The 17,701-nt window shown below is 39.2% G+C and overlaps 1 protein-coding gene across 1 annotated transcript in view; it reads right to left on the reverse strand.

Moving 5' to 3' along the window:
- Positions 1-4,362: 4,362 nt before the first annotated feature.
- Positions 4,363-17,701, reverse strand: part of CNBD1 (cyclic nucleotide binding domain containing 1) — a 109,764-nt gene continuing 96,425 nt past the window's right edge. Inside the window, exons 10-11 of the mRNA XM_087703571.1 lie at positions 14,236-14,307; positions 4,363-4,625 (exon numbers count right to left, since the gene is read on the reverse strand). Coding sequence (XP_087559697.1) covers positions 4,363-4,625; positions 14,236-14,307 — 335 coding nt within the window. The remainder of the gene's footprint in view (positions 4,626-14,235; positions 14,308-17,701) is intronic.

Below are 17,701 nucleotides of genomic sequence, written 5' to 3' on the forward strand. Positions count from 1 at the left end.
GTGTGTGTGTGTGTGTGTGTGTGTATGTGTATGTATGTACATACCTATATACTTGTTTTAGTAGATTTCATAGAACAAGACCAGAACAAGACCTTTTTGAGTCCCCTCCGGGGAAAAGGGCGGCATATAAGTGCAATAAATTCAATTCAATTCAATTTTTCTTTTTGCAAATAATTAGGAATTTAAAGGGACTTGCAATCATTTCTGAAAACTGTACTTAGTGCTACAGAAATAATTTAATTTGCTTTAGATTATTCCAAAATAAGTCTGCCCAAATAAGAAAAAGTTCATAAAAACTGGAATTCTACTGTCCCACCTTATTTTCTGATATATAACAAGACATAATATCTGAAGGCTTACTAAGGAGACCATATTGAATGTCTTATGTTTTATTTTTAATCAAATCCTGCTTTAGCCTTCTGAAAAGAGTACATAAGGGAACTGCTCTTTTCCTTTAATCCAAGCATTGGCGGTATATGTTCTTCGCCTGGGGGAAGTAGTAGATACAAGGAACTGATTTGGATGAAGAAAGCACAGATACATATACAAAGGCGAGAAACAGAACATTAAAATAGCATTTCTACTTTATTGTAACATTGCCATAGACAGCTACACAATAGTCCTTAATGTACAGCCATTTATTGAGTGACTATTTGAAGTTGCAATAGTTGCTGAAAAAATAACTAATGATCGGTCTTCACACTGATGTCTGTCCCAGCATGCCCACAATCATGTGATAAAAATTGGGCTATTTGGAAACCATTGCAGCATTCTGGGCTCATGTGATCACCATTTGCGACCTCTGCATCTGGTCCCCAACAAGCAACCTCAATGGGGGAAGTTGGATTCACTTAATGACTGTGTGATTCACTTAACAAGAACAGCAATTTAACTTAACATCCATGGAAAAAAATCTCATAAAAATATTGATTTGACTCACTTAACAACCTTCTTGCTTAGCAATGGAAATTCTGGTTGTAATTGTGGTCATCATTTGAGGACAACTTGTAGTTAAAATCTGTTTACCCCTTACTTTGAAGGGAAGACAGGTGAGTCCAGTGTCTTGAAATGGGAAGTAGAAAGTGAATAAGAATTAGCAGAGATGGATATGAATTTTTATGCCAGTTCAGTTTTCCACTGAGTCCTGGATGGGTAGTTAGCACTTCAATTCACAGCTCTCACAAAATTCGGGAGCATTGCTGACAGGGGAATTCTGGCAGTTGAAGTCCACACATCTAAAAGCTGCCAAGATTGAGAAACATTGAACTAAACTGTCAAGTAATTTTCAGAGTTAGAAATGTACTGAGAGCCAAAGGTGCTTTTTCAAGAGACAAATGGATTTTCTTGGTTTTTCTTTGAAGATATTTCACTTCTCATCCAAGAAGCTCCTTCAGCTCTGACTGAAGGGTGGAGAATGGAAAGATTTATACTCCTTGCAGGACTGCGAATCTCCATAGACAAATATACTGAGAGCAATTAAAATGTTGAAAAATTAAAATTTAAAAATAATTTAAACTAAATTGTTACAATCTATTGAGAGGGATTAAAATGCAATAATGTAGCTTTTTAAAAAACCTATTTCTAAGTCCAATCACAGTAGAGTGGCTAAGATGCTGAGCTTGTCAATCAGAAAGGTTGGCAATTTGGCAGTTCGAATCACCTAGTGCCACATAACGGAGTGAGCTCCCATTACTTGCCCCAGCTTCTGCCAACCTAGCAGTTTGAAAGCATGTAAAAATGCAAGTAGAAAAATAGGAACCACCTTTGGTGGGAAGGTAACAGCCCTCCGTGCACCTTCAGCATTTAGTCATGCTGGCCACATGACCACGGAGGCATCTTCGGACAGCGCTGGCTCTTTGGCTTTGAAACAGAGATGAACATCGCCCCCTAGAGTCAGGAATGACTAGCACATATGTGCGAAGGGAACCTTTACCTTTATTTAAGTCCAATCAGTAGCTTTGAACCTAAGGATGTTATGGGGTAAGGTGGTAATACAGAAGCAGTAAAGTACCTTGAACTTGGAAGAGAGAGAAGGCAAAAATAATTACTATTTCATCACAGTTAAGCCAAAAATAATGTATTTTTGCATACATGTTAACTATCAATTTCTATTCATTATAGAACAGAATTATTATCATTTTTGTGGCAAATATTAGTTTTCAATGTTGTTCTAAATTTGAATCAAATCAAATAGGTAGCCACAATTATCCCTGATGCTAGTACAGCATCCAGTAATGCATACTGAAGTTGCTGAAGCAGATGATCAATGCTTCCTTTATTTGTTTTTTTTTAAAATAAGGAATGTTATTTTCTGTTCAAGAAATACTAAAAGACCTTACCTGCGTAAGAAAGTTAAGTGTGTGTACTTGTACTCCCATCTTATTCTAAATGTACCTTCTATCTTGGGAACAGGAAGAGAAGCAAAAAGGGTCATTTTATCCCATGGCTAGAATACTGGACTATTAACTTTCTTTTCTGTCACCATGGCAACATCAGAGGATGAAAAAGTGGTTTGCTTCAGTTTTTCCTTCTAATCCTTGTTGCTTTCTCCCCTCCCCCTTCACAGCTTTCAACTAAATAATCTAATATTTGAATTTCCTAACTGTAATGGACTGCCTGTTGAGTTCCAGTGCTAAGATATTTATTTGGGAGTTAGTTCCACTGAAACAGTTACTACAACCCAACGCAGAGTTAAGCACACTTAAACTCATTAATGTCAACAGCCAACACTCTGCCAGATGGTTGGATTATGGCCAATTTGTTTAAAATTAAAGTGATGGGTTGTCACTCAAGTGACATTTGTGATTGTATTAAAATAGGAAGGAACATGTTTTCTGCCAAGAGGAAGCTAACGCCAAGAGTCCATTCATTTTTGGTTGCCTACGATGCTCACGTTTATTTTAGGAACCGTGTAGTTCACATCAAGAGAACAAATAACACTGTTTCATTTTGCAGGAATAATGTTTTAAGGGGTCTTTATTCATTATAGGTAGTCCTTGACTTACAACCGATCATTTAGTGGCCATTGAAAGTTACAACGGCATTGGAAAAATGGACTTATATCTGTTGTGACCATTGCAGCATCCCTGTCAACATTTGGCTGCTGTGCAACTTATATCCATGAAGGTTGCAGTTGTGGAGTCATAGGATTACCTTTTGTGACTTTCTGATAAGCAAAGTCAATAGGGAAGCAAGATTCATTAACAACCGTGTTACTTATTGTAACTTCACGAAGAAGCAGGAGGCACGCAGGTAACTGTAACCATTTAATCAACAGTAACTTTGTAACAAGTAACAGAGAGTAGACCGGGCTGGACGCGCGGTAACTTTGTAACAAGTAACAGAGAGTAGACCGGGCTGGACGCGCGGTAGACAGGAATGTATTAACAGTAGACCGGGAGGTCTGAACAGTAGACCGGTATCATCGGTGGTTACGGAGTAGATCGGGTGGTGGTTGGAAATAGCCTGCCTTTTATACTCCAGCAGACTCGCGCTTGACAGCTCGGCAACTAACAGGCGCGTCTGATTGGCTAAGACGCGCCTGGCTGCTACCGAGCTGTCATTCGCAAGTGCGAGGACTTGCTTATGCTATATAACATTACTAACTTAACAACTGCAGTCATTCACTCAACAACTTGGCAAGAAAGGTCATAAAAAGGGCAAAATTTGCTTAACAACTCTTCTGCTTAGCAGTAGAACTTTGGGGCTTGTGGTTGCAAATCAAGGATTATCTGTGTAAGAAAACCCTACCCAGCCTCATTCCAAAAACATACTGGCACTAATAATTTTTTCAACTTGCTTGGGTGGGGGGAATCTTTAAAACGCTGAAGTTCTAAAACCTGTTATCTTTACTTCAGAAAGGATTAGCATTAGCATAGAAAGCAAGTTATAAAACTATTGTAAGTATTGGCAGATATCTGTTTTGTTTTTATTTGGATTTGCATAAGCAGTGTCATCTGTGTTTGTATCTATATCTATCTGTCTGTCTGTCTGTCTGTCTATCTATCTATCTATCTATCTATCTATCTATCTATCTATCTATCATGTATCTATCACTATTCTATACTGCTTACAAGGAATATACTTGAGGAGCAGGTGACAGGAGGACACCAGATTAAGCAGTGCATCTATCTATCTGGAGCAGTGCAGCCCATCAGATCAAAGATGGTATTGAAAATTTCTCAGTATGACCCTGACAATGAACCTTAGAGTTCTCTTTACTGTTAAGGGAACAGGTGACCCTAAACATAGCTGTCAGACAGAGCTCTGCAGACACATAGTAATATTGATATTTCACCACTTCTGCCACAACATGATAGGTCTTAATAGTGGCTGTAACTCATGATCAATCAGATTTATCCCTCAGCTTCCTCCATGGCACTCTAGATGTTTCTTGACCCATTTCAACTCCCTCAACTCCTCTGTAAACATGAGAGGCGATGAGCATGATGGTATGAGCAAGACCTTGCCCAAGGCTTTCACTATCTCCCTATTCCAGGTAGAAGCCAGGGCCTCAGCAGGGCCATGCAGCAGAACCTCAGGAATATCCCCCGGCCCAACTCCCTTTTGAACCTCAACAGGTCCAAAGGTTACAAGAGCAGACCAGTCAAATAGGTCCTGCCTCCCTGCAGAAGGGGAAAGCATAGGGAAATATCAAGAACATGTTCTGACCACATGAGACAGGGCAGGTTCCCTCCTTGGAGCACATTACTACTGCTGTGACAATGTGTGACCACTATTCCAAATTGGGCCCTGGGTAATCATGCCATGGTAGCCATGAACTTCCAAGCTGCTCCTGAAATAAATTCACTTTATTCAATATATCTTCATTCAATTAAATAAGGTTTACTTCTCTAAGTAAGTGGATAAAAGACTTCAGCCCATATTAGGCAACAATCTTTTAAGAGTGCTTAAGAATTTGCTAATTATAAGGAAGACTTTTTGAGATTTGCAAATACATTTAATTTGACCTTAATTAAAGTCAAACTTTCTCTGGTTTTCCACTTTGAATAATACTGTGAAAGTTCTCATTATGGTGGAAAATGAATTCCAATTCAACAGTTTTGATGATTAGTTGCAAAGTGTATCATGGCGTACTTATAAATATTCATATACACTATTGCTATATTTAGGGGGTTCCCTTAGAATAGATTTAGTCTATATTTAAAACTTCTTGAGCATGAAAAAGGACCATTCCCTCATAATCAGTCATGTAATCTACCATTTAAAAGTTTAGCAATTAAAATAATATTTCCAGAGCAACCAGACAAAGGACAGAGGAAAATATATGATTTAAGGGAAAAGTACATTGTCTTATGCTGGTCTTATGGCATACACAATAAGATCAAGGAATTATAATCTTGTTTCTAGTACAAGATACAATATTATATTCCCAGAGTGATCTTACATCATATACATTCTACTCTATCATGAAACATATGGAAAATTCTAGATTAGAAAACTGATCTGTATCCAAGATGTAGGAAGAATGCTGTATGTCTAGTTTTAGTTTACCCTAGCGGAAGAAATATGAGAAGATAGTTCAGGTAAGAAGATATAATAAAAGACTGCAAGATTGATAGCCAGTATGTTGTAATGGTTAAGGTGCTAGCCTAGAATCAGGAGACTAAATTCTACTCCCACCTTTGAAAGCTAACTGGGTGACTTTAGGCCTGTTACTCTTTCTTAGACATCTCCATGGTCATATGGCCAGCAAGACTAAATACCGAAGGTACATGGAGCGCTTTTATCTTCCCACCAAATGTGTTTCCTATTTTTCTACTTTCACTTTTACATGCTTTTGAACTGCTAGGTTGGCAGAACCTGGGACAAGTAACAATCACTCCATTATGTGGTGCTAGGGATTTGAACCACCAAACTTCCAACCTTTCTGATCGACAAGCCTAGCATCTTAGCCACTGAGCTACCGCATTCCCTAACGAAGAGCATTAATTAGAGTTTAATATAACACTTAATTACCTGATTCATATTTCTAAAATCAATCTGCAAAGCAGAATTTATGTATTGATGTTAACACTTTCTAAATTTTGTGATATAGTTTCCTACCCAAGCCCATATATCTTTATGGCAAAGCACGTAAAGAAAATTTTAAATTAATCAGAGATTAAACTAGCAAAATATTTAATTTTTCAGAGAGAATGTAAATCAAATTTATACTGTGCAGTAAAAAAAAATTAGACCAGAAAGAGAGAAAAATGAACAAGAAAAATTTGAATTTGAAATCGCTGAAGATTTGAAAGATCAAGAAATTGAAACTTGAAGATTTATTGAACCATAGATGTGATCTAGCTTAACATCTGAGAAATCACTGAATTCATTGGTTCTAAAACTTGTTAGTTTCTCATGCATTTGATCATATATCCATCTTCTTTTATTTCCCTACAAATTGATGAATTTTTGAAAACAGCAAAAATTTAAAGTGACATAAGATTTTAAATATCTATTGTTATATTGTTTTTCATAAAATATGCATTTATAAGTAGCAGCTTGCATACCTTTATTTTTACAATATAATGTAATACAACTAGTTGTATTCTTCTGAGGACCAATCATTCCTTTTTCCAGTATACTCTATATTCCAAAATCAAAAACTGATTTTAGGGTGTGGAAAGAAGGCAAAAGAGAAGAGCTTCTTCTTCTATCAATGAGTGTCTGTCTTTATAATGTTTCATACAGCATACATACATTCAGTTATTTATAGCTCAAGCATAGTTAAAGTATCTATATTTTTCAAAGTATCCATAGCTAATCAAATATGTGCATCTTGGGAGAAAATGTAAACAGCTTTTATTACATTTTTAGAGCTGAGAAATTTGGAGAAGTGCAAAGATGTTTATTTTAAAACAGTACTTTACTGAAGGATATATAAACCCAGTTTGTACAACAGTATACAGACTGAAATTTATTTATTTATTCAATGTTATGGCCACCAATCTCAACAAGAGATTCTGGGTGGTGAACAACATTAAAATAGCAGTAGACTTATATACCGCTTCATAGGCCTTTCAGGCCTCTCTAAGCGGTTTACAGAGAGTCAGCATATTGCCCCCAACAATCTGGGTCCTCATTTTACCCACCTCGGAAGGATGGAAGGCTGAGTCAACCCTGAGCCGGTGAGATTTGAACCGCTGACCTGCTGATCTAGCAGTAGCCTGCAGTGCTGCATTTAACCACTGCGCCACCTTGGCTCTTAAAGAAATACAACTACAATAATACAAACTAAAACAAAAACAAAAACCCACAGGAGCTGAAAAAATATATTCCAAAAATATATTCCATTGCCAATATAACTATGAAATGTGTCCTTGGATATATTTGGACCCCTAGATCCTGATAGAACTTAGTCTTTAGGGATTTACAAATGGCAAGCATGGTTGAGGCTATTCTGATCTCCAGAGAGAGAATACTCTATAGTAGGTCACAATGGCAGAGAAGAACATCTTCTAGGTCCTACCAATTGGCATTCCTAGCTGACAAGTTGTGAAACATGCCCATCCTGCATGACCAGATCAGGTGGGTAGAAAGAATTGATGAGAGATGGTACCTCATTCAAAGCCAGGAAGAACTTTAAAAATGTCAATCAACACCCTGAATTGCATCTGGAAGCACCAATGCAATGCATAGAGTACTGCAGAGATGGGCACCGTATAACTGGTAGTGGTATGCCGGCCTGGGTCGCAGAACCGGCAACAACCCAGGCTGGCCACAGCCCCAAACCGGTTCCCTGGTCGCCGTCGCCACCATCTTTTTTTGGGAGGTGTGCACATGCACAGAACAATTTCTATTGAAGTGTGCATGAGCGTGCAGCACACATACAGCACGCATGCAAAGTGTGCATACAAGCGAACCAGCAGTAACACCAGTTAGAACCCATCCCTAGAGTACTGGTGCTACATGTGCCAAATAGCCAATATTTAAAATCATCAAATATCTTTAGAAGGCTATTTAAATGTAGAATCTGAAGAGAAAAATGAAGTTTGCCCTGGGTTGATTCTCATTTTGACTGCTTAGAAAGACCAGAGAACACTATTCAGTAAGTATCCAAAAGTACTTTCTTGAAACCTTGAGAACAGCTACTGCAGGGGAAAGATAACTTTATCTCCTCCAGATGTTTTGGGTTACTATTTTCCAAATTGTGGCCATTGACCAACTGGCTAGCGTCATGGGCAGTTATAGTTCAAGGCGTCTAGAGAGGATCACGATACCTGACTTTGAAATAATACATATTATTTCTGTTCCTTCAAAATGAAGAACCCCTATAAAGTTGTTTTAAAAGATAATTTTATATTATTTTTTTAACTCAAAAGTTGATATTTTTCTACATTTCCACAGAATCTTTGAGTACATGAAAACTGCTACCATACAATAAAATGTTCCATTTTATATAAACTTACAGATACTTGATGATCTCAGTTCACTAATAAATGGAGTCTTTATGTTTATTTTCCTCAACAATTTTAAATGTGTATATAATTTTAAGAATATATCCGTCTTACAGTCTGGGATATGTCAAGATTCACATAAAGCCAAATAAAATATCCTCCACCCTGCTTCATAAGTTGACAAGTCCAAAACACATCCTACACACAGCAGCTGAATGCCTTGAATTCATCACAGCTCTTCCGTATGTTGAAAAACGGGTTCATCAATTTCAATTCCAGAGTATTCTTGATAAGACTTTTTTAGACATTCAAAATACCAGAATGCAGAGCACAATACATAGACTACAACTACAAGCTTGTTTGGAATGATAAATACTATGATAAAAAATAATAATTGCTTGCTTAATTACAAAAGTGTTACATTTTATTATACCACATTGAATTATACAGCATTTAAGTAGAATATGAATATTTGATGGCATGGAACTTGGGGGGCGGGAGGGTTTAAATAAAATGCAGTTCAAACATTTTAGTTTCTGAAGCAAAATTATGTTGACTTTCTTTTATATTGGTTTAAGGCAGTGATGGTTAACCTTTTCAGCACTGAGTGCCGAAACTGGAGCATGCATGTGCGCTGGAGTGCTGGAACCTGGAAGAAAGCAGCTGGGCAGTGTGCATGCGCTTGGCAGCCAGCTGCTCTTCCAGGTTCCATCATACACATGCACATTGGCCAGCTGGTCTTCATGCGAACACCAGCTGGCCAGTGCACATGTGTGTGCTGGAACCCAGAACAGAGTAGCTGTCCGGTGCGCATGCGCACAATGGAACCCAGAAGAACATCTGGCAACAGCATGCATGCCCACAGAGAGGCCTCTGCCTGTCACTTCTGGCACACGTGCCATAAGTTCACCATCACGGGTTTAGGGTTTCAATTTCTTTTTTTTCCAGAAGAAAAGCTTTTTTATTTAAGAACAGAACCTCTTCTTTAACGATTTAAAGTCTACCTAGTACAATTTTACATTTACAATAGAATACAATAGCAGAGTTGGAAGGGACCTTGGAGTTCTTCTAGTCCAACCCCCTGCCTTGGCAGGAAACCCTATACCGTTTCAGACAAATGGCTATCCAACATCTTTTTAAAGACTTCCAGTGTTGGGGCATTCACAACTTCTGGAGGCAAGCTGTTCCACTGATTAATTGTTCTAACTCTCAGGAAATTTTTCCTCAGTTCTAAGTTGCTTCTCTCCTTGATTAGTTTCCACCCATTGCTTCTTGTTCTACCCTCTGGTGCCTTGGAGAATAGTTTGACTCCCTCTTCTTTATGGCAACCCCTGAGATATTGGAACACTGCTATCATGTCTTCCCTAGTCCTTCTTTTCATTAAACTAGACATACCCAGTTCCTGCAACCGTTCTTCATATGTTTTAGTCTCCAATCCCCTAATCATCTTTGTTGCTCTTCTCTGCACTCTTTCTAGAGTCTCCACATCTTTTCTACATCGTGGCAACCAAAACTGAATGCAGTATTCCAAGTGTGGCCTTATCAAGGCATTATAAAGTAGTATTAACACTTCATGTGATCTTGATTCTATCCCTCTGTTTATGTAGCCTAGAACTGTGTTGGCTTTTTTGGCAGATGCTGCACACTGCTGACTCTTATTTAAATGATTATCCACTAGGACTCCAAGATCCCTCTCACAGTTACTACTATTGAGCAAGGTACCACCTATACAGTACCTGTACATTTCGTTTTTCTTGCCTAAATGTAGAACCTTACTCTTTTCACCATTGAATTTCATTTTATTAAATAGTATATATTCAAGTTTGTCAAGATCCTTCTGTATCTTAAGCCTGTCTTCTGGAGTGTTGGCTATTCCTGGCAGATTTTTGTCATCTGCAAATTTGATGAGTTCCCCATTTATTCCCTCATCCAAATCATTGATGAAGATGTTGAAGAGTACTGGGCCTAAAACAGAGCCTTGGGGTACTCCACTGCATACTTCCCTCCATGTAGATGCAGTTCCATTGAGGACTACACGTTGGGTGTGGTTGGTCAGCCAGTTACGAATCCATCTGGTGGTGATGATGTCTAACCCACATTCTTCTATTTTATCTAGTAGTAGGTTATGGTCTACCTTATCAAATGCCTTACTGAAGTCCAGGTAAAATATATTGACAGCATTCCTCTGGTCCACTAATTTTGTCACTTTGTCAAAGAATGCAATAAGATTAGTCTGGCATGATCTGTTTTTGACAAACCCATGTTGGCTTTTGGCTATTACTTTGTTTACTTCTAGGTGTTCACTAATTTGTTGCTTGATTATCTTTTCCAGAATCTTTCTTGGTATTGAGGACAGGCTGATAGGTCTATAATTTCCTAGATCTATTTTTTCCCTTTTTTGAAGATGGGAACCACACCAGCTCTATCCAGTCTTCTGGTAGTTCCCCAGTGCACCAGGATCTCTGAAAGATATAGTGCAGTGGTTTTGAGATCTCGTCTGCCAGTTCCTTCAGAACCCAGGGGTGTAATCCGTAGTCCTGGTGATTTGAACTCATCTAGAGTAGACAGGTGCTCACTTGCCATTTTCTTCCCCATTTCAACTTGTGTTCCTAATCTGATTTTTGTGGTGTTGTTGTTGATAGGTTGCCCTGTTTTATCCCTTTGTGTAAAGACAGATGCAAAAAATGAGTTAAATAGTTCTGCTCTCCCTGTTGCTTGTCACCTTCATGCCACTTTCTCCCAGCAATAGACCAATTGTTTCCTTAACTTTTTTCTTGTTTTTAACATGTTGGAAGAAGCTTTTTTTTGTTATATTTTACATTTGTGGCAAGCCTTTCTTCATTGTGAGCCTTAGCTTTCCTTATTTTGCTGTGTCGCGCCCAGCTGCCTTGTTCAGGATAACCTGCTCCCTCCTGAAAGGGAGGGATACGGGCAACCCTTTACGAGGTAGAGCTGAGGAATTTGTCCAATTTCTCGCAGATAAAGTTGCTCGGCTTTGGGCAGACCTTGCGCAGAGCCAGCCGAGGTACCGCGGGAGGGTCTTGAGCGCCATCTATGGATTGATTTTCAACCTGTTACTCCTGAGGAAGTGGACAAGGCCATGGGAGCAGTGAGTGCCTCCACGTTTGTGCTGGACCCGTGCCCTTCCTGGCTGGTCGCGAACAGCAGGGAGGTGACACGAGGCTGGATCCAGGCAATAGTTACCGCCTCCCTTCGGGAGGGGTTCTTTCCCCCCCCCCCAAAGGTGGTGGTGGTGAGACCCCTCCTGAAGAAGCCGTCTTTAGATCCAGCCATTCTAAATAACTATTGTCCAGTCTCCAACCTCCCCTTTGTCAGGAAGGTTGTTGAGAAAGTGGTGGCCTCTCAGCTCCGGCGGTCCTTGGATGAAACCGATTATCTAGACTCATTTCAGTCTGGATTCAGGCCTGGCTACAGCATGGAAATTGTTTTGGTTGCACTGACCGATGATCTCTGGAGAGCCAGGGACGGGGGTCATGCCTCTGTCCTAGTGCTCCTTGACCTCTCAGCGGTCTTCGATACCATCGACCATGGTATCCTTTTGTGACGGTTGCGAGAGGTGGGGGTGGGAAGCACCGTTCTTCAGTAGTTCTCCTCCTACCTCTCGGACAGGTCGCAGTCGGTGTTGGTCGGAGGGCAGAGGTCGACCCCTAGGCCCCTTAATTATGGGGTGCCGCAGGGTTCGGTCCTGTCCCCCCTCCTGTTTAACATCTACATGAAGCCGCTGGGTGAGATCATTCGGCGGCACGGGATAAAATATCACCAGTACACGGACGATACACAGCTGTATCTGGCCGCCCCGTGCCAACTCAGTGATGTGTCAGTGCCTGGAGGCTGTTAGGGTCTGGATGGGGGTAAACAGGCTTGTACTCAATCCTAACAAGACCGAGTGGCTTGTGTTTTTCCCTCCCAATAATTGGCCATGTATTCCATCTCTCAGGCTGGGGGGTGAAATTATACGCCCCTCAGACAGGGTTCGCAATTTGGGAGTCCTCCTGGACCCACAGCTGACTTTAGAACATCATTTGTCGGCTGTGACCAGGGGGGCATTTGCCCAGATTCGCCTGGTGCACCAATTGCGTCCCTACCTGAACCGGGAGGCTCTCGCAACAGTCACTCATGCCCTTGTGACCTCAAGACTGGACTACTGCAATGTGCTCTACATGGGGCAGCCCTTGAAGAGCATTCAGAGAGCATTCAGCTTGTCCAGAATGCAGCCGCGTGAGCGATTGTGGGTGCACCTCGGTACATCCAGGTTACACCTATCCTCCGCGAGCTGCACTGGCTGCCTATCGGTCTCCGGATACGCTTCAAAGTGCTAGTCGTCACTTATAAAGCCCTACATGGTATTGGACCTGGGTACTTGAGAGACTGCCTTCTGCCAATCACCTCCCAAAGACCTATTAGATCCCACAGATTAGGCCTCCTCCAAATTCCATCCGCCGGCCAATGCCGATTGTCGACCACCCGGAGGTGGGCCTTCTCTGTGGCTGCTCCGGCCTTCTGGAACGATCTTCCCATGAAGATCCGGACCCTCACCACGCTTCAGGCTTTCGGCAAAGCTGTCAAGACCTGGCTGTTCCGACAGGCCTGTGGCTGATGAGTTCCCATCCCCACTCGAACTGTGTGACTGTTGACTGTTTTTAAATTGTTTCCATATTTTGTTTGCTTGCCTTTTGCTTTTTTCTGTATTATTCCCTTCCCTTTTGGTTTGTTAGCCGCCCTGAGTCCCTCCGGGAATAGGGTGGCATACAAGTGTAATAAACCTTGAACCTTAATATCTCTTACTTGGTATCAAACGTTCAGTATTCAGTTAATTTGATGCTCCTTATTATATTATATATATTATTACTTTGTCACTTAATAGTGTAAATTGGGAAACACTACATCTACCAATTTTCTTAGCCAAGTATAGTTTTATACATAAATCAGCACCATAACCCCCACTTTCTTGGCCTTTTCTTAATCATATATCCCCAAACATTGTTATATATTTTTTAATTGATTTGTTGTATCTTTTTGTTCTTGCATATTTTCACTGGTCTTTCTTCCTTCCTTGGCTTGCCTGTTATGTTATTCCATTGGCACTTTGTGGAAATATTCCAGGTTCCCTCCACCATTCCTTCTTTTCTTTTATGAACTTCCAGTTTGCCATATAATTTTACTCCTTATCCCTTTTGTTCTTTGCCTCTCTTTTTCAAATTAAATTAATGTTCTCGGGTTCTAGCTGGATTCACTTCCACATATTTTCATCCTAAAGTTTCTATGTACTTCTTTAAACCTTGGAATCAGGACTACCACATTTGAGATCCAAAACTCCAGATGACCATGATATAGCAGCATAAACGTAAACAACTCAGAAATGTTGCTGCTTTCTTATCATATTCTGAAGTATTGCAGCTCAGATCTGGAAACCCTACTGAAATCCATCAAAATTTTCTTTTTTCTACGTGTGCTGTTTTGGCTACATAACTTACTTAAGGATTGGCATTTGGAGAATCATTTCACTATTACTATATCAATTACATGAGTGCCCAAAAGCATCTTTGGCAAACTGAAACTGGTAACCTTCTAATACATTTGGAGTTTAATTGAAACACTGCATTATAGTGCTTGGCCCTTCCTGTATATTTGATCATTCTTTCATGGTTGAACTTGTATTTAAATTGCATTTTATGACTGTACCCATTGTAGAATTGGGTGGTCTTAATCATGTTTAAATAAAAAAAAAGTTTGGACACTGTAACATTTATCTACATATTTTCTGGAGTGTGACGTTGTTTAGCTTTCTTGTTAAATTTCAAATGTATCTTACTTACAAAAGTGATATTTTCAAATGATGGTTGTATTATTTGTAGAAGGAGCATCTGTATCACTGGATCTAAAGCTGCAATGCAAAGAAAGAAAAAGAAATATCCAATTTTATTTTGTAATAAAGCTGGAGGGAGAAACAGAGCTGAGTATTGTCAAAATAATATGGCTGAAGTAAAATAAATGTTGACAGCAGGAATACCATTAGAGTTGTTTTGGATGGAATTTCACTTTTTTTTTGTTCTGTTTATATTTTACCCTATGCACCTAAACAGGAAGTTTCTCAATTTTATGTTGAAGACATTTCTTTAAGCTTACATTAGATCTTATATTGGAAAAAAATTAAACAGTTAACCAAATGTTTCCAACAGAAGAGACTATATGTAGATCAGGGTTCAACTGTGGAGTCCTTGGTGGTATCAAACCTTGGTTGTTTGCAGATATTTCATTACCAGACTAGGTAAAATCATTGGTACCAATGAGATTGAGGTTTGTTCCCTATTTATATACAGCTCTTTGTTTAATTCTTAGAATTTATAATAAAGCCCTGTTCTACTTTCAAAAGCTTCTTGAGAAAATAAAATAACCATATATGGGCTTTTGAATGAAGTCCAATGTTATTAAAATCAAAAGACCCCATTGCTAGGGTCTGGATCACCTCTTAAGCTTCTTTTTTAAATCCCAAGTGTGGTGGCCACATTTTATCTGCAAAAGTCTCAATCACTGTAGCCCAGATCTGCCAGCCCTAATTACCAGGTTAATATATGCAAGGAATCAGCATTATTAGATTTCACTCTGTTTGTTTGCCTGTGTGTATGTGTGCAAATGAGCGAATGTTGACTCTTGGTGACTGCCTAGGCAAGTCCCTGCAGTCTTTTGGCAAGGTTTTTGGTAATGGTTTGCCATTGCCTGCTTCATAGGACTGGGAGGGTATCTGGCCCAAAATAGCTTCAAGCCTAAGGCAGAACTGGAATCTTGGTTTCCATTATGGTGCCTTAACCATGATTGCAAAGTTTATATATTCTGTCTCTAAACCTATTTAGGCTAAAACTATAATGTGATTCTGTGATGCTCTATCAGTTCTGGAAGATTATTCTGCCTCTTACTCCTCTAGAGATTGAAATTTCTTCCAATTTCTAATCTGACTTTTCTTGTATCCTTTGTTGTTATCTATATTATTTATTGGTACTGTTCTGAATTATTCTTATCTACTTAGGTTTCTAAGACAAAAATGCTGAAGATCAGCCAAAGTTATTTCACATATTGATGAATCATAAATGCAACATTTTTTATCATGACAGCCCACATAGCTCCACACCTTAATGACAGCCCATAAATCCCCCATAAGCACCTCCAAGAACTGAGGGACCCATAAAAATGTACATACAAAATAGGTAAATATGTAGCATTTTGGATATAATGAAAAAGCATTTTTGCTTTATTATTATCATGTGTTGTTATTCTCTACTTTCTTTCAGACTAATGACCTGAAATGTATACTTTCACAGCTTATATCATTCTGACACAAATATTTTAATAGTGCTGCATTTGAAAGACATTTTTTCCTTTTCCATGAATGCTTTTTATATCACTTGTGTTCTTTTCTTTCTGATTCTAACACAGAAATGATGCAGTCAAAATATAAATTAAATGATAAAACATGCATTGGGATTTCACAAGGGCAGGACAAGAAACAATGGATGGAAACTACTCAAGGTGAGAAGCAACCTGGAATTAAGGAGAAACTTCCTAATAGTAAGGAAAATTAACCAGTGGAACAGCTTGCCGTCAAATGCTGTCGGTGTTTCATCACTGAAGGTCTTTAAGAAGAGACTGAACAACCACTTGTCTGAAATTGTTATAGGGTCTCCTGCTTGATCAGAGAGTTGGACTAGTAGACTTCCTTCCAGCTCTATTGTAATGGAACAACTCTACCCTTTATATATATATGTGTTGCCCTGTTGAATATATGTATGCCAGTATTAGCCCAAGACTGTCTGAGTTGAATCCCTCTCTAAGTGATTTACATTCCAAATAGCTGTGGTTGGACATTTGTTCAACATTGACCAAGAAACAATCTTATATTTTATTTGGAACCATCAAGTGGGTTAAAGGACGGCGTAACTGCACTTGCATGATACACCGCTTTATTGTTCAGCATAATGTTGTGACTTACAACCTACCATCTAATTCCTAGAATTTGCATCAAATGGAGTGATGCAAAAATGTAATGCTTCAAGACTGTGGTATACCAGAGAGGTTTGTCCCATAAATTCTGAGTAAAATCTAATAGGTTCTGGAATTCTCTGTTCTCTCATATAGAACTCTTGGGCAAAAAGCAATCAAATGCTCCAAAGATTTTTGGCTGCTTCCCTTCTTTGTAGTTGCTGTACAATTATTCCAATCATTACTGTGATTAACTTGCTCAGCTAGATGCCTAAATCCTGTTTTTTTTTCTCTTGCATGTATGATGTATTTTTCCTTGCCTATCAATAGCACTGCCAGACTCTGACAATACAGGCTGCCATCATTATGTTGTGTTCCTTGCACTTGTTAAATGATGTCCACTATAGCAATAGCAGTAGCACTTAGACTTATATACTGCTTCATAGTGCTTTGACAGCCCTCTCTAAGTGATTTACAGAAGTAGCATATTGCCCCCAACAATCTGGATCCTCATTTACCAACCTCAGAAGGATGAAAGGTTGAGTCAACCTTGAGCTGGTGAGATTTGAACTGCTGAACTGCAGCTAGCAGTCAGCTGAAGTAGCCTGCAGTACTGCACTCTAACTACTGCACCACCTTGGCTAGCAAATTGCTAGCAAATCCACCTTTGGATCCACCAACTTTGAGGAAGAGAATTCAAAAGAGCATGAAAAAGAGAAGGAAAGAATACAAAATATTTCCTTGCAACATAGGTTCCACAGATCAATATTCTGCCATATCTCTCCCCCCCCCCCCCCAATTCCAGGCAAAACTCCTTCTCTCGAAGTTCTGCTTTCAGGAGGCATTTAATAAACTAAATAAGTCTTTACTGACCATTAACAACTGTGCTAGATAGAAATATCTCTTTGCTAGAAACTGACCCTCAAAATCAGTGCCTACAAGCTGGAAAAGAAAAAAGAAAAAGAGCTAAGAGTTTTGATAGTTTGCCTTATCCATTTATTATTTTCATCTTATTAAGTGTTTGTATCTATGCAATATGGAAATAGAACATCTAAATAAATCGCGATGCCTGCTTATAAAAATCTTTGATATTTCATTGTTCACCCTTTTCTTCACAATTTGACTTCCTTCGTCAACCTCAGTTTGCTGCGCTAGCAACTACAAATCAATGTACTGAAGCTATGGCAACCGCATTGAAAGCAAAATTACCTCTTAAATGAGCAATTGCTTAAAACTTTGTTTTCTCCAGATTCATCTTCTTTAAATGTGCTGAGATTTTTGCTATATTTTTGTTAACTGCTGAT

This window comes from Thamnophis sirtalis, unplaced genomic scaffold (assembly GCF_051295495.1).
Source record: "Thamnophis sirtalis isolate CommonGarterSnake01/CBP01778 unplaced genomic scaffold, rThaSir2_p1.2 scaffold_2, whole genome shotgun sequence".
In the NCBI taxonomy this organism is placed as follows: Eukaryota; Metazoa; Chordata; class Lepidosauria; order Squamata; family Natricidae; genus Thamnophis; species Thamnophis sirtalis.